The sequence below is a fragment of the Pocillopora damicornis genome, chromosome 6, assembly GCF_964200805.1.
Source record: "Pocillopora damicornis chromosome 6, jaPocDami1.2, whole genome shotgun sequence".
In the NCBI taxonomy this organism is placed as follows: Eukaryota; Metazoa; Cnidaria; class Anthozoa; order Scleractinia; family Pocilloporidae; genus Pocillopora; species Pocillopora damicornis.
The window spans coordinates 10,830,408-10,848,066 of record NC_142675.1 but is presented as its reverse complement, the minus strand read 5'-3'; the positions used below and the strand labels follow the sequence as shown (position 1 = coordinate 10,848,066).

The window sequence follows — 17,659 nt, the reverse complement described above, 5'->3', positions numbered from 1 at the left end:
TAGCTGGCTTAGTTGAGAAACAAAGGCCTTGCGTTATTGTTTACGCTATTGTTTTGCTTGTTTGTTTTATATCATAGCAGATCCAAGGGCATATCCCTTCCCCACCTTGCTGCCCATAGCTTTTGTGGCGTCATGCAGAATGAAACATTAAAATGCATTGTATGATGTTTTAAAAAAATCAATACAACAAAGTACTTTAACATGGAAACCATACATAAGATGAATGTTCCAAATAGATGGTGAACATACTTGTAATTAAACCCTTCTCTGATTAACCACTTCACTGGAGAGCATATGAGGGATAAAGATTCCTTTGAGATTTTGCTACTGATTAACTACAGAGTCTACATGTACCAAAAGACTTAAAACCTACAGCCAGAGAGCGTTACTGTGCCTGCTTCAGTAGTTCCAGTGTCAAAATGAACTTGCGATCTTTTCCTTTTCGTTACACTCGCATTAATATCTCCAAGCTTTCCATCTTTGGCAGCATTACGAAGTACTGTTATAACATCTTGCTCTTTTGTTTTGGAATTGATTTAAGTAGTAGGTCAAGAGTTGCATCTCCACACCTTGATTAAGACAAAATATGAGGGTCAGAATAAAGTAGAGCGCATTAGAAACCAGAAAATTACAATTCATTTGCTGATCCAGGAAGTTTGCAAACCTAGTGCCACTTTTCAACTGCACACCGTTGCAGCCTGCAAATCTCCCAGCAAAAGCCTCTTCCATCTGTAGATGGAAACAACAGCAAACTGAACATGAGATCGAGGAGTTCATCAAGCACCTTTAAAGACCGACACACAATCAGGTAAACATATAAATGTTCACTGAACATTAACAACCGAAACTATAATTACAATTGCATGATCTGCAATGGCAGAAATAGAAAAAAAATATATATATAAATTCTGCTTTAAATAAAATGGTTACCACTTTTTCGAGTCTCGTCAGTAATGAGGATATGTCGTATTTTCCATCAGTACAACTTTCGCTGGTGATGACCATGGTTATGTTAATCAGTACTTTTACCACGACTGTGCATGTGAATAAAATGACACTTCAATTAGACACAAATAAACGTAGACTTGTTGACGTTTTGTAACTAGTTGCATATCATGATTAATATTTCATTTCCCGCATTGAACTAAACTCCATTATCTAAAGTGTAAACAGGGACCAAGAGCAGATAGCTTTCACAGAGTGGTTAAAGCCGATCTAACACTCAGGTTATCCAAGAAAATTTGCAATTGATTTTGATCTTAATATGTTAGGATGGCATCAAAGAGGACTGTGTTTTTTAAAGTTTTCAGGGGAAGCATGCCCTTCCACCTCTTAATCAGCCTTACAAGAATTATATAGGCATAATTTACTATCAAGAGTGGTCCTTGGCTACACTAGTCTGGTTTCTTTCTTACATTTACACGCGTAACTTTATTATAATAACATTTCTTTTATATCGCTGAAGCGAGTCCTGTGATCCGATTGGCCACCCAAACCCGCTAAGGATTGCTTGCTTTGATCCAGCACAAGCAAAAGAAGTGCATGGAGCGGTTATCTTTGGAAAATGTCGGCGATGAAATCGCAAAAAACGGCTGAAGAGAGTCAAAAAAAAGAAAACATCATCAACCGTCGTGGGTTGATTGTGCCACAGAAACAGTCGGCTTCCTCTCTCGGCTCCCGAAATAAATTAGTCATTCTTGTTTCTGATCAAAACGAAACCTTTTTTCCTGATACTATAAATACTTTATTTACCGAGCTCGTTCGGTCAAGATGGCTGGATATTACCCTCATTATTTTTCTGTGTTTTCAGGACCGAGAGGAAAAAAAAGGAACTCGGCCAATATACAGCCATCTTGATCGAACCGTTGGTTAATGTTCTCTCTTTGGACGCAATTACGCAAAGGGATAAATTGCCACATGCCACGCGATACACCTTTTTCTATTCTTCATCGGTCACAGTACAAGGTTTCAGTTTTGCAAGGGCTTTCGTAGCGTGAACAGTGTTTTGTCAAGTGATGCAGACTATGCTGTTGTTGCGTTGGTGGTGGAAGGAATTACGCATATATTTTAATCGATGTTTTAAGCATTAAGAGAGAGCCTTGTGTTACTTTGAGCATTTTGAAATTATACTGGACAAAATCGAAAGGATACTCTGTAAGTTTTAGGACTTTTATCAATCGATAATGATTGGGACAAGACCAATCACCAATAAATATATACCTTCACAATCTACCACACTAGATGATCTGTAGTAACCTTCTTTACACGTGCAACCAGTTCTGTCAGTATTAGATTCTGAATTTGCAGGACAAGGTACAAATTTTGCGTTACCAACAGAATCCTTATAGAAGCCTCTCTGACACTCTAAAATGAAACAATGTAAAATTTCATCGACATACCTTTCCTTCAGAACCAAGAGAATATCAACTGATATTCTCCTGTTCAGAACACATCAATATAATGACCCTCTAACTTGCTTTTTAGGCAAAATATTCCTGCCATGCAAATGACCACTGTCTTTGACAGAATCTGAGACACATTTTAATAACCTTGGCAATAGTCATCTCTAGAGGCTTGGTTACCAAGACAACTATTTTTTTCTTCACCTTATGACTCTCATAATGACCATCGTTCAGTTTCTTGAACAACATGCGGTTATAAATTTAATGCAACCTCTAACCTGGGGTTTTCAGACCTAAATAACAAGACATGAAAACAAAGACCCGAAAACGAAGACCCTAAAATCAATACCCCGTATTTTTGCAAAACCAAAAAATAAAATGAAGAATCGAGACACAAAAATTGACAAATGGGGGGGGGGGGTGGGGGGGGCAGGATTTATGAATTGGAAGACCTGTATTTTTTTAAGAATTCGAAAATTTGCATTTTTCTTCGTAGCCCAGGTTGAAATTCAACTTATCTCCCTGCACAGCTGTACTTCTCATAAATATAGATTTATTTATCTACGTCCACCGCTTGAATTTATATGAACATGTAATGTATGACCAAACGGTCCATTTTCATGTAAGTTATGCATCGAAGCTTCTCTAAGCTTTTTATCAAACCATGAATAAACGGGGTGGTCATTTAGATGTTTAACCATTTAAATGATTAATTTTTGGACCCAACGCTTCGGAAGCAAATCCAGGTTTTAAGTGCAGCACTAACCTTTGCATGTGAAAGATCCATTCATCAATTCGTAGCCATAATTGCAAAGGCAGGCTAAGTTATCTGTAATGTTCCACTCCCCATTACTAAGGCACACGCCAAATAACTTTTTGTTGCTTTTCGTTATCGAGTTAGGATCTGTACATTCTCCTTCTTGTTTGGTTAAATTGCTGTCATTTGCTGGAGCAACTGTTCTTGAAAATCTAACCATTTTGGAAGCGACCGTTTCAGAGCAGAAACGATATCTCACAACAAATTTTGTTATTCTCAGGCAGCTTCCTTGGTCTAATAACGCTAAATAAATTCCCTTTGCTTTTATTAAAACTGACCCATAAAATATGTTTGTTGCGTGCTCCCCAGGCGCAGGTAGAATTTTTGGAGTTATAACAGTTTCTTTGTGGAAATTTAGTGGTTTTGGATCTGGATTTAATTTGTAATCAGCATGATAAGAATACAGGGAGAAGTTTGTTCTGCAGAATGGCCCCCCGTCAGCTAAGAGGCAGTTAAGGAGGGTATAGGTCACTTCAGTATCGAGCCGTGCAGCATCCTTGATGTTAATGAACTCTGTTATTAACCAGCTCTTTGGTTCCTCCTTCTTGTTAGCAATATCGCAGACTGTATATGATTGCGATTGAATTGAAGGATGACTCCACTGCAAGAGAATAAAAATCCAATTATTGGTCAATCGTTATGGAGTAAAATACTCACTTCAATAGTGATGGCCTGTGCAAAACATACATGTACTGAACGTACACTATACTGAAAATTTCTGCTCATATGCCAGGCAAGTATGGAGCGTTATTAGATGGGCTGATCCTTTAACTATGTTCAACATGAATCAATATTTCTAGAATAAAATCTTATTATCAAATTACACATTATAATAAACTCCAAATGGCATTATTTAATAGCGTGCGTGCTTTTTCATGCGATATTTACCAAAAACTTGACTGTTTCATACATTTAGGCTTTGATCTCTTTGGAATGATGAATACTACTGATTGTCACTGACTTATAATTGGCTCTCCGTTATTGAAATGCCAAGTAAAGTCATAGGGAAAAAATAGTCACCTAGAATAAGAGAGTTTTGTTTTACCTTAGGACCTATAATCATATCAATCAAGAAGTAAATAAGCAACATTTTCCTTTATTTGTTATGGTATTTTTCAACAAATTAGCACGAATTAATTCTTTAGGATGAACTTCATTAAACTCATTTTTAGACAGTAGTAATATAAACGAGATAACTCGTTTATATTACTACTGTTAATATTATTACTACTGTTATAAACTACCGTTTATATTGTTTTAATAAAAAAGGCAGTTTTAGTTTATTGGAGGATGGGAATTGGAAAGATTGAAATTGGAAGATGGAAATTGTGCAAGATGAAGAGGGAAAAACATTAGTTATCTCGTTTATATTACTACTGTCTAAAAATGAGTTTAATGAAGTTCATCCTAAAGAATTAATTCGTGCTAATTTGTTGAAAAATTGACACAACAGATCTGAGAAGGAAATCCAGTGTTTAGATGAGAGTATAAAAATATGAAAAAAGTTATCTATTGCTCTTATCAATATTTCTTTCCAATACCACAACAAATAAAGGAAAATGTTGCTTATTTACTTCTTGATTGATATGATTATAGGTCCTAAGGTAAGTCAAAAGTCTCTTATTCAAGGTGACTATTTTTTCTTTAGCTCAATTTTTTTGCATATAAGATGTGTCTTATCTTAACTAAAAGTACAATACATGCCTGGACCAAATCCATGGGAAATTATCATTGGTATGAGTAATTAACCTAGAGGCTTGAGATACAAAAGTTTTAAACCACCTAGTGTACATCACCTGGGCATGTGCTGGTTTCTCTGGGCTCATGTTTTCTCTCACAAAACCCCCGGTCCACATTTATTTGGATTTCAACCGCCAATCCCTTACTTCATTTCCAAATTTTTTTAACCTCTACCTTGATTTCCTTGGTAAGCGGGGATTACTATTACAAAATATGCATAGATGTACTTGGTAGCAAAAACAAAGTTAATGTTTAATAATACACGTTTTCACGACATGGGCTATCAAAATCAAGTAACTCACCCCTGCTCCTTTACTTTCTGTAAAGGTAGTCCAGTACCAAAGGGCTGATCCAGTCGGTTTCTCGAAAAGAGTTTCTGCAGAAGAATGTTATAACCTATTTGGTAATAAAGTTCGGATATAACACCCACTATCATTGGTTGGAAAAGCGTGTTTTATCAGAGTACAAAACACGGAGCTGAGCAAAATCTGTCACGCTATCTGTCAATTTGTACAATGTCTGTCCATCGGCTCGGACTTCTCTATATAGCTTTTTTCGTTCACTGAAATTAAATTTCGTAACAAGCGAGCCGGCAAGTAGCAAAAGAAGAACCAAACAAAAGTTTTTAAACATGTTAAGCGCAGTAATTAACATTGCCATAAAATGAGCGGAGACGAAAATCGCTAAAGAAAAAACTTAATGGACTGTCGGAGTAAAGCTCAGTTACATCGTAAGATTACGCACGGAAATAAAACTTCAACCTCAGCTGACACTCGTATAGTATGGATAATTTCGTGCTTAAGAACAAAACAGAACCAAACAGGAATTATGAAAAATATAACCAAACTTGAATAGCTGTCAAAATTTATACAAATCATGACGGTATCAGAGCGACTGCCATAGTGCTGTCGTCCATCACGCTCATCAAGGCAATCTCAGGTGACATCGCAGGGAAGCAAGCCTCAGAAATTACATCGTCCGCACTTTGATGCCTCCAGTGGCAGGCCTTCTCAGTCACAGCAGCCGAGTTTTAGAGCGCTGTGACCTCGAACAATCTTCATGTTCCTGTGATTCGGCTGTCGTTCAGTCAGAAAACATACGCTTTGTTTTCTAATTGTATTGTGAAAAAGCTTGAGTGCTTTTATAAGTCACGAGATTCAGCCGGATTTCACTGAACATTTCACTTTCAGATTCTGCATTAACATTAAAAAGCTTCAGGCAAAAGTGTTAAATTCGACCTGCCGAAGTTTTTCAGTTAGTAAATCATCACTCCGGGATGGTTATCAGATTTGATAAACACATGACGTCACAACATGGCGACCATAATGCTTATAATAATATATTTATTTACAGCTATTTCAATTTAAGCCTACAAGACAAGACCGAAGGGGAATATGGGATCTTAATGAATAATTATCAGCAAAATTAACAATGCCTCGTCCAATACTAATTGTATTTTCAGCCTCCATGTTCATCTCGCGCCGACAACCCCGAAAGCCTAAAATTAATTCTAATCTACCCATACCGCCTTTCGGTCTTGTCCCGTACCCTTGAAGCTTTGATCCGACAACGTAAATTGAAATAGCTGTATACAGCGGAAATTCAACATACGTTTTTAAAAAGGCGATTTACAGACAAAATATCTAAAAACAAATAAATACAAAACTATGTGATAAGCTAAAAGTTATAAAAAGCTAATAATAGTTTTAAAATGTAAAATACTAATTTAAAGATGCGATCCTAAAAAGATGAGTCTTGAGCTTTTTCTTGGAAGTATTAAGACTGTGCTCCTCTCATATCTATTGGCAAGGAGTTCCAAAGACGAGGGGCAGCAGCAGCAAACGCACGGTCACCAAGAGTTGGCAAGGTTATTATAGCTAATGATGTTAGTAGGATTGTGTTATTTGATCGTAGTCCATATTTGGCGTTCTGTTTGAGAGAGAACTCCTAATATATTCTGCTGCTGTTCCATAAATAGCCTTATAGCCTATAAGGATTATCTTAAAGTTAATTCTATGCTTAACATTTAACCAGTGAAGTTCCGTTAACAAGGGGCTAATGTGACAATATCTGGGTGCTCTATACACCAGTCTTGCGGCAGCATTTTGAACGCGTTGCATTTTAGATATAAGACAATTAGGTTATCCATAAAATAGAGAATTGCAATAGTTGAGGCGGCTCGTCGAACCCATGTATTAAATTCTCCGTGATTCCTTGAGAATTTTCTTATCCTGCTGATATTATGGAGGTAAAAGAAACCTGTTTTGCAATTTTTTGTAACATGCGTGTTCATTTTAAAGTTGACATCAAACCAGGCACCCAAGTTTCTAATTACGTCTGCACTGGGGGATATACAAGAGTCTCCTACAGCCAAGTTGTCAATATCCACCTTCTTTAACTGCGCTTGAGTTCCAATAATAATGAACTCCGACTTATCGTCGTTGATCTTGAGCTTATCTTTGATCACCCACTCCCGTACATCTTGTATACAAGCCTCCATTGCAGCAACAGCCGAATCTTGAGTGGCACGATCACCCGGTCGAAAAGCCAGATACAGCTTCGTGTCGTCGGCATAGCAATGCACTGTGGGTAAGTGTTGACTGACAATGTCGAACAATTGACTCGCGTAGATGGAAAACAATAATAGACCGATGCAGGAAACCTCCGGTACACCAAAGTCGATGTCAAACTTGTTAGAAGTTGCACCGTCTATTACAAACTGTTGGAATCTGCCCGACAGGTACGAACTCCAATGCAGTTCTACAAAATACAAACTTATCCTCAAGACGCCGAAGCAATATCATGTGATCGATCATATCGAATGCAGAGCCCAAGTCAAGGAAGACCAAGAACGATACATGTTGTTTGTTGATTATAAGTAAGATGTCATTATGAAAACGAAGTGACGCCATCTCGGTGCTGTGGAACCGCCGATAAGCCGATTGTAGCACAGGGAAAAGCCCGCATGCCCTAAGACGAGAAACTACTTGTTGGGCAACTGCTTTCTCTGCAAGCTTAGACAAGAATTGGAGGTTACTTACAGGTCGATATTTCTTCTCATCAAGTTCCAGACCAGATTTCTTGAGCTTGGGCTTGACTAGCGCCCCTTTCCACGCATCAGGGAAATGACCCTGTTCGAGGGAGAGATTTACACTAGACGATATAGCGGGTGACAGTTCATCCAAGCACTCCTTAACAACACTAGTAGGAAGAGGATTAATTACACATGACTTCGTGGGTGCATTCACAATAAGCTTCGTCACCTCACTGAGTCCAACGGGAGGGCCTCAAACGCAGAGAAGGGTACTCCTGCAAATGAAATAGCTTTGACTTACTTACATCTAGCTTACAATAAATGCTCCTGATCTTTCGAACAAAAAAATTACCGAATTCGTTAGCTCGTTGAGGTGGATAGAGTTCGTCATGAGATCCCCCAAAGAGGCGGTTGACTGCATTAAAAAGGTGTCGCTTGTCAGTACTATTCTTATGATTAATGAAGTTCGCGTAATAATCTCTCCTTGCCGTTCAATTACATGACTTATCATGATCTCTCGCTCTAAAAAATGTTAATCTATCTGATTCAAGGCCGCTGGCTCTCCAGATGCACTAACATTTGCGGCGTTCTTTGCTGCCTTGATGGTGTCATTAAACCAGGGTGCGTGTGGCTGCGCGGTAATGGTTTTCTAGACAATAGAATACTTCCTATACTGAAAACACTGGCTTAGCAGCACCAGGTTACACAGCACTTTATAGTGCTCAGAGAGGTAACAGTCTGAAATCGGTGTAGTTTCCACCAAAGTAATGACCTCCCGTGTGATGATTAGATCGAGTGTATGACCAAGCCGGTGAGGGGGCGTCTTCGCGTGCTGGACTAATCCTTTAGAGTCGAGGAGATCCAGGAATTTGATTGCATCGGGATCATTCGGGACATTTGCGTGAATATTCGTGTCCCCAGTTATCAGGAGGGGCTCTGGCGTCAGGATGGGCCACTTGACTCGAGTACAGATTCTACTTTACCTTATACATGTATCCACAAGTTAGGAAATCAGGTCAGGGAAATAAGGCTGCCCAAGGTCAGGGAAAAGTCAGGGAATTTCACTCTAGGTCAGGGAAAAAATATGTTTTTCAGAGAAGTACCTTAGTAGGTTTTTATAGACATGAAATGTAAATAAACTAAATTAGGTCAACACGGCGCCGTGCTCCACTCTTCTAAATCAAGACTCGTACAGAAGAAGGACCGTCTGTTAAAATTGTCATGGCGATTATCATCACATAACGCCAAGCGTGAATAAAACGCACGGCAAAGTTCTGTGCAAAGCCTATGCATCAATTTTATGTAATAAAATATTGTATCCTTCCTAAAATTAGTTTATCAGAATAAGAATTAGTTACCAAGCACAAGTAGGGCTTTGTACAATGATAGTTTCAAGGCTTAGGAAAGTTTCTTCTCCTGTGAATATTTCCCAACTCTGCTGGGCTCCTAAAATTCTCAGAGCTTTGTCCTTACAGCCCAACCTCATCCAAACTTTGGCAACTGGGGTGATTAGCAAATGAATGACACATACAACCGAGCCTATTTCGACATACACACCCCTCAATCTTGTTACCTTATTCTGGACATAGCATTACAGACATGGTGGATATGCTGTAAATTTTCCAATTCCCTGACTAGTTATTTCGTAATGGTGTCTACAAGTTTTGCAAAATGGTTGGGTTGAAATATATTACAAGTATTTGCCAGTAGACGGTCAAATTAGAACTTTTTACAGATAAATAAAATTTGTTGTTATGTTTCATGTTAATATGTTGCCACAACTCCACCTTCCATAAAAATCGTTTGTTGTTGTTGTTATAAGAGAATACCATCTAAAACTTTTCAACCTCATTAGTATGGCCAATAACAAGATCAACTCAACTTTAAAACTAGAGAAAAAAAACCGGATCGATGTTCTTAATTGATTTCTGTAATGTACAAATGAAATCCTGGTATTATTTCCAAGTTTCTACAAATATCTTCATGAACAAATCCTAAGTCTCTCTTCATCATCAAGTTCTAATTATGATATTCTAGTTCTAGCTTGTCTTCCTTTAAATCAAACGTTCGCTGCGCAAGAAACATGATAGAAAAATTTCGTATTTCAATTGTTAGAGTTGTGAAGATCATGGATAGTTGGTTTAAAGACACTGACATTAGATTGAGTTCCAGCAGAGGTTATCAAATTAAATAACAGAAAACATCTCAGAGAGAAGTTGTGTATTTCCAGCCAGAGGACAATCATATGACAGCTTTAAACACGAGTTAAAGAGATTTTTTATCAATATTCGACGCTTATCAAAGGAGGTTAAAACGCTAGGAAAAAAACAATGGAGCAAGCAGTCACACCTGGCAACTTCAAGAGAAGATATAAGAGAAGCCCATACGATTGTGTGTATTGTTCTACTAAATCACTGTTCTCATCGATTGGTGATGTCTTAAGTCGAAGTCGTTTACCCTCTCCTTTAATTTTGGCTCATTTTCCCAACCGAAATTATCAGTCACGCTCAATAGAATATAATTGCAAAGTCATCGAATCGGAAGACCTCGAGAATCTGTAGCCTGCTAAGAAGTATTTTGGGAGAGGGGACGGACTTAGTCTGTCTGGTTCTGTGACTTCTCTCTTTATCCTACTTGCACAAAGGTTTAGTTGCTCTCTCTTGTGTTGTTGTGTGTATTTGTTTGTCTGCGTTGTTTGGATTGTTTATACTTTAGTGAGTTTTTGTATCTCTTTTTTTTGACGTAATTTAATTCGTTTTTCTCTTTTCTATCGAATAATATGTATACGGGTAATTTGTCCAAGTTTGAACGTTTGCGGAATCAGAGTTCAAATCAAGAGGAGGAGTATTTTTTCATACCTAAGAGATCATAGAGCAAACATTTATTTTTTACAAGAAACATATTCAGAACGAGCCGATGAAAATATTCAGAAAAAAAAATTGGGCTAGCGAGCTATTATTCTCACATGGCACCACGCATTGTAAAGGTGTGTGTATTTTAATTAATCCCTTTGTACAACCAAAAGTTGATTATTCTTACGCCAATGACTCAGTGAATGACCCAGTTGTGAGTTAATGAAAATGGAAATCAGATCACTAACTATTTCCTTTTCCAAAAGTAAAGCAAAATATATCAGCAACCGAGCACAGGAATTAAGACGTAGAATAGACCAGCTTGATGCTATTATCTGCGATAATTTTTCTTCCCCTTACATCGATGGAGTGCTACGGGAGTATGACGGACTGGAAATGGAACTTAAATCAATTTACGAAGAAAAAGGAAAAAAGACGATGTTTAGAGCAAAATGCCGCTGGATAGAAACGCTGAACGTCCACCAAAGTTTTTTCAATCTTGAAAAAAGTCATTACAACGAAAAAACGATCAGTGAACTTCGATCACAAGATAACTCTATTTGGCGCGACGAGACAGTGACTCTAGGGCGGGCTGAAAACTATTATAGAAACCTATATACCTCGGATTTAACCTTCTCTGAAACTGCGTATGACACATCCACTGACAATGCTGAAATCCCTAAGCTTTCAGAGGACGCGCAAGAAACCTTGGAGGGTCCTCTTACGTACGAAGAATGCAAAAAGATACCAGAAACTTTTCAGAATAATAAAGCACCAGGGGAAGACGGATTTACCGTCGAATTTTGTACCTATTTCTTGAACTTTTAGGAAACGATTTAATAACAAGTTTCAACGATGCGCACGAGAAAGGTGAACTCTCCATTTCACAACGAAGGGGAATCATTACTTTGGTACCGAAAGAAGACGGGTCACTCTTAGATCTTTCAAACTGGAGACCAATTACACTGCTTAATGTTGATCTTAAAATAGCATCAAAAGCAATAGCCAAACGCATTGAATCGACACTACCAAACCTGATCCACTCTAAACAAACTGGCTTTGTAAAAGGGAGATACATAGGGGAAAATGTCCGACTTGTAAGTGAGATAATGGAATATACGAGTCTACAAATCCTGCCTGGCATTCTAAAGTCACTAAATTTCCGAAAAGCTTTTAACTCGATTGAATGGCCCTTTATAATGAAGACGCTGGACCATTTTAATTTTGGTAATGACATAAAGCGCTGGATTAAGATATTCTACAAGAACAAAGAAAGTGCAGTACAAAAAAATGGTTTTGTAACCAGCTGGTTTAAACCATAAAAAGGAGTTCGACAAGGTTGCCCCCTTTCCCCTAATTTTTTGATTCTTTCTGCGGAGGTACTCTCAAAAAAGATACGTCAGGATTCCAACGTGAGAGGTATCAAAATCATCGGTATGGAAATCAAGCTGTCCCAATTCGCTGATGATGCTACCCTATTCAATGCTGACTTAGAATCTTTAGAAATGGCCTTGAAAACTGTTGGGAATTTCGGAAGAATCGCTGGTTTGTCCCTAAATGTAAAGAAAACGAAGGCGCTTTGGTTGGGGAAATGGGAAAGTAATAAAAATAAGCCCCTGGATTTAAAATGGTTCCACAGCCCTGTTAAGATATTGGGGATATATTTTTCGTACAATATTAAGGAGAATAACGAGCTCAACTTCCACAAAAAGATCCAAAAGTTGCAAACTAAGCTGGATATGTGGACTTCACGGGATTTGACGATATTTGGAAGAGCCATGTTAACATGGAGGAGGGGAACCCCAGGTAGGTAAGGTAACCCACCTAGGTGGGGTAACACGCCTGTCCATATAATTTCTCATTTTATTTTGATTGCGTTTACATGATAGGTGGGGTGACCCGCCTAGGCAGGTTGCCCGGTCTGCCAGGTAGGGTAGCCCTGTCAGCCGGGGTGACAATTTGCCATGTAAACGTCTCAAAGTGGGGTAACCCGCCTGGCCAGGGTCGCGTTCATAGCAAAAAGCTCAAAAGCGAAACATGTATGTTTTAAAACTTTGTACCGTTCCTAGCCGGGTTACCTTACCTACCTGGGGTTCCCCACCTCCATGTAAACAAGCCCTAAAACCTTGGATATCTCGCAACTTATCTACTCGGCCTCTAATCTGGATGTTCCCATGGGAATTGTATAACTTGGAAGAACAAAATCTTTCAAGTTCCTCTGGAAAAGCAAAAAAAAAATAAGATAAAAAGATCAGGCCTTTACCTAGATTTAGACAACGGTGGCATACGCATGACCGATTTTGATGTTATTTTAAAAGCCCTAAAACTCACCTGGATCTCGAGACTGTTGTGGATTTCGGACAATAGTGATTGGTGTATTATTCCAAAACATTCTTTCCGAAGTAAGGGAGGGTTAAACTTTCTACTAAGGTGAAACTACGACACGAATTACTTTGATGATATCCCATTCACCTGTAAGAAGATACTAGAATTCTTCAATGAAATAAAAACTCTTTACTCGTACAATCAAAAGCAGGAGTTAATATTGTTTAATAACAAAGATATATTGGTTGACGGGAAACCCATCTTCCTTAATGAATGGTTTAAATAAGGCATTCTATCGATTAACGATCATTTGAGTGAAAGTGGCAATATTTTAACATTCCAGTGATAAATATTTCTGTAAAGCCAATTTCTTACAGTATTATCTAGTAGTTAGCGCTATTCCTAAACGCTTATGATCTCTAGGCAAAGGCTCTGACACCACCAACACAAATCACTCTTTACCTGAAATGGTAATATCTTTTCCTACAACGAATCGACCCAAATTAACCTGTACAAGGCTAAGTCAAAGGACTTCGATAATTTGCTCAACGTCAAGATTCACACCGAAGATCAAACGAGCCCTAAAAGTTGGAGCAAAAAAACTTTCTTTAAAGAAAGACATATGGATACTACATAATACTGTTCTGTAAGTAGTGTAGCGTAATGAGTCTTGCACTGTAAGTAATGTTTTGTAGAATGTTTTGTAATAAAAGCAAAGGTTTCAAAAAAAAATTTTTTTAAATAATAATTGCAACCGATATCGACATTATATACTGCATGTAACTGAAAGAGCTCCGCTTTTAGGCTTGGCTAAATCTACATATTACGTGACCGAAACTGTATTTCAGTTTGACATTAATTACTTGGCGGAAATCCAGTTGAAGTTGTTTTGAAGCGAAATACATAACAGCATAAAAATATGTGGTCTGTGTCCAGACATATGAATCATAAGAAGCAGAGAAAGTTGATGCTGCCTCAAAAATAGGTCATTTACGTTGGTCCTTCGATCTCATTAAGCTCCAGATTCGCATGATATTTAAATTACCCTAATTTACGTTGAGAAAGGTGGAAGTATCAATTGAAATGCCCTTCTCAAAGATCGAGTTTTCAGTCAAAGCCCATCGTCTAAAGTGCACAACAGTTATAGCATCGATTCATGAAAGGCTCTCTACCCTCGCCTTCCAGTGATGAACGGAGAGAAGAAATGCAACCGCTTCAATAACATTCTACTTCTCTCATTTAACACGGGAAGCTTACTTAATACGTTTTGCTAAAGTCGCACAAAGTCCAGGATTTACCGAAGCCAAGTAGCAATTAATTGTAGTAACACCCCGTGGGAGCACAATCACGAAAAAATGCATAGCATGTTTTTTTTTTAAATTTTGTTTGGCTCGGCAGTTTGAGTGGCTTTGAGTCGTATGGCGTGGCAGAACTTGTCGTATTTAACTGCTTGCTGAACTTAATTAAAAGGTTAATTCTCGAACTGAAACACCCTTCAGTCGTCTGATGCGAACTCTTACCTGCTTCTCCTGAAACTCGGCGCAAAATAGCGATTAGCCAAAGAACTAAAGTTGCACGGAATAATTTCATTATTAAGGATTTATCCGATAACTGGTCACATGAGATACAAACTCAACTCTTTCTAAAAGGTCAAAAGATGACAACTGTGCAAGGCCGGACGATCAGTATGCTCAAATCTAAGCACCATACATAAGAAGTCAGACCTTTACGACCACGCCCAGTTGTTTTCAATACGCAAAGTAATTCAATTACTTGGTGCTCTGAAACAATTACAATATCAAAATTTTTTTTAAGATAGGTGCGCAATTATTTTCGCAAATATTCCGCTGTTGTTTGGGTACTCAAGAACCAAGGGAAGTGAAACGATTTTAGGAAGAAGTTTTCATGAAGTTGGTACACACGAGCGCGACGGAGGGAAAAAAATTTACAAATTTCATTTTCGAACAGTTGCAAGTTGTTTCATTTTGTTGTAGATGGATTGATCTGAAACAGTAACTACAGAAGTGGGTGGAGCCAGGTGATGTGCGCACTTTTGTAACATTGCATCATAATCGCAAAAGAAAAGTAAGTCATTTGTATCCTGTGGCAGTCGAGTGAACATCTTTTGTGGCAGCGAGAATAGCATGAATACGTGGAACGTAATAGAGATTCACTGTTTCTTGCCGATCCTTCGAAAGTTAAAATGTGTTGACGGGCCTGCGCGACTCCAGACGTTCCTTCGTGACAAATTCCTCCGAAGGAGGCACCTGACGAGATTCAGAAAGAATCCAAATTGTAGTTTTGTTGAGAATCTATTCTCACATGACAGCAGTCACACTAACAGCCGATGGCTGTATAAATATCAAAATCAGAAATTTTGTCTTTAACGAAAGATATTTAATTGGGAATCGACCCTTGACATGCAAACGCACTACAAAGAGAGAAAGACTTTCCAGGAGTTATTTCTGCCGGTGAGAAAAGTTACCTAAACAATGTTTGGAGCACAAAGAAGACATTTTTTTTTTTTTTTTGCACGATCTCATCAAGCTTTGCCTAAAATAAAGAACATATATAGGACAATATCACCTTAAAACTTACCACACTAAAGAGGATTATTACAAGATCGGATATGACGCGCGCTGTCATTGACTGAAAGAGCGTGCTCTAACAGAGTATAAAACACAGAGCTGAGCTGAAGCTGTCACGCCATCTGCCAAATTGTACTACGTTGGACCATTTCCCAGACTTCTCTCTAGCTTTTTTTCGTTAACTAAAAGTGAAATTTCGGAACACGCAAGCCGGCAAGTAGCAACAGAAGAACCAAACAAAGGTTTGTAAACATGCCAAGCGCCGTACTTACGTTATTATAACGTGAGCAGAGACGAAAATTCTCAAAGAGAAAACGAAACGGACAGTCTGAGTTTTGTAGGTTTTCACGCTCGCTTAGACTGGTTACCGGTTAGATTGCAAGGTTACGTAAGGTGATAAAAATCAAACACAGGTAACACTCCTCTAGAATATATAGTTTCGTGATGAAAAACAACACAGAACAAAACGGAAGTGATGAAAAATATAGCCAAGCTGGCATAATTGTTAAAATTCATACTAATCATGACGGTGTCAGAGAGACTCAGCAATCACGCTGAGGTTCATCGCGGCTAGCTCATTATGGCGATATGGTCATCGGAGTGAAGCAAGTCTCAGAAATTACAACGGTCGCCCTTCGAGTAAACAACTAAGAGCTTGCTATATTATCCTTACCGATGCGTTGAGTAGAAGGCCACATCAGCCACAGCAGCCGAGTGTTACGGCGCTTTCATCCCGAGCAATCTCTATATACCAGTGAATTCGGCTGTCGTTCTTTCATAAAACACAAGCCCTAGACAGTTTGTTTTCTAATTGTCATGTGAAAAAAAACTCGCGTGTTTTTAAGAGTTTCAATTCGGCCGGATTTCACTGAACGTTTCACTTTGAGATTCTGTATTAGAGCCAACAAACTCCAGGAAAAAGTTTTAAGTTCTACCTGCCGAACTATTTTTTTCCGTTGGAAGATGTCACGAATAGAATTTTGCCTATTCTATCGAAAAACCACATTTTCCATCGGAATATAATCTATTGCTGTGTATTGGACATGTATGGAGGAATGTATGATGTTGCCTTGCACAGTATAGAGTATTCATAGATCAAGTAAGTCCTTTCATTGCTCTACTTCAACCGTCCTTTATTCAATAGTATATTTATCGTACAATCACCTTAAATGGTAATGCTATGTAACGCAATAATAATAGGCCTTTTAGCGGCCATAACCGGTCTCAAACACCAGCGCTAATAAAAACACGTATAAAACACGTATAAAAACACAAATACCGTTGGAACGCGTTTTTGAAACGTTTGAGAGGCTTCAAATTAGATCTTAGAAAAACCGGTCTCAAATTCCATACTAAACAACGTTTCGTTTGTCCTTGAATTCCAACTGAGTACGCGACAAATACGAACAGAACATACTTCTTCCGATTCTGTGTGAGTCAAATTACGATAAACTATAGTTAAAGGAAAAAGATATAGCTTAACTTTGAAGGATTTTTTTGTCAAAAGCTGCGCTTTCTGCCTTTTCACTTTCTGATAACGCTTCCACAATGAAACGCAATCAGGGTGCGCACACCGCCTGGGCTGAAATGCCAAGTAAGGGGAGGGTAAAAGTTCATAGGTGTGATGTACAACTTAACCCTTTCGTTATTTGTGACACTTCAAACGTGCCAACGATGTTTGTGCGGTTCAGTAATAACTGAGGCCTTGGTTTGGGCTGTACAAACGAGAAAAAAACGGCAGTCGTCTTGCAATAGGCGTTCCTCCTATGGCACGTTTTAATATGTATTACAGAGCTCTAGATTTTCTATACACAGTCGAAAAGGGCAGGGGAAAAATCCCTATCGTCGAGTTCCTCTCACTACAAAGCAGAAAGTTCGCTCATTCCTGATTTGGTCAGTGT

At 38.4% G+C, this 17,659-nt stretch overlaps 2 protein-coding genes across 4 annotated transcripts in view; both read right to left on the bottom strand.

The window, feature by feature from the left end:
- LOC149043906 (ephrin type-B receptor 1-like) overlaps nucleotides 1-17,659 on the bottom strand; it is a 101,905-nt gene that overhangs the window by 66,464 nt on the left and 17,782 nt on the right. Inside the window, exon 1 of one of the 3 annotated variants that reach the window (XM_089209064.1) lies at nucleotides 14,691-14,811. The exons of the other annotated variants lie outside the window; for them this stretch is intronic. Within the exon in view, the coding sequence (XP_089065190.1) occupies nucleotides 14,691-14,760 (70 nt within the window). The 5' untranslated portion in view covers nucleotides 14,761-14,811. Of the gene's footprint in view, nucleotides 1-14,690; nucleotides 14,812-17,659 lie in introns of those variants that run through there. 3 annotated transcript variants of the gene reach the window in all.
- On the bottom strand, nucleotides 2,174-13,237 carry LOC149043909 (ephrin type-B receptor 1-A-like). The gene is made up of 7 exons (XM_089209954.1): nucleotides 13,177-13,237; nucleotides 12,933-13,063; nucleotides 8,001-8,090; nucleotides 7,295-7,678; nucleotides 3,169-3,820; nucleotides 2,681-2,695; nucleotides 2,174-2,364 (listed from the first exon to the last, which is right to left on the bottom strand). Exons 1-7 carry the CDS (start codon nucleotides 13,235-13,237, stop codon nucleotides 2,174-2,176), a joined length of 1,524 nt encoding a protein of 507 aa, XP_089066080.1.

Bases quoted from the DNA above. Each gene is read 5' to 3' on its own strand.
- LOC149043909 (XM_089209954.1), bottom strand. From the start codon at position 13,237: ATGTTTTGGAATAATACACCAATCACTATTGTCCGAAATCCACAACAG. The intron at 8,091-12,932 runs GTAGGTAAGGTA...TCCCTCGAACAG, and splicing joins ATGGAGGTGGGGAACCCCAG to GGTCATTTCCCTGATGCGTG. The intron at 7,679-8,000 runs GTAAGTAACCTC...AGATTCCAACAG, and splicing joins ATGAGAAGAAATATCGACCT to TTTGTAATAGACGGTGCAAC.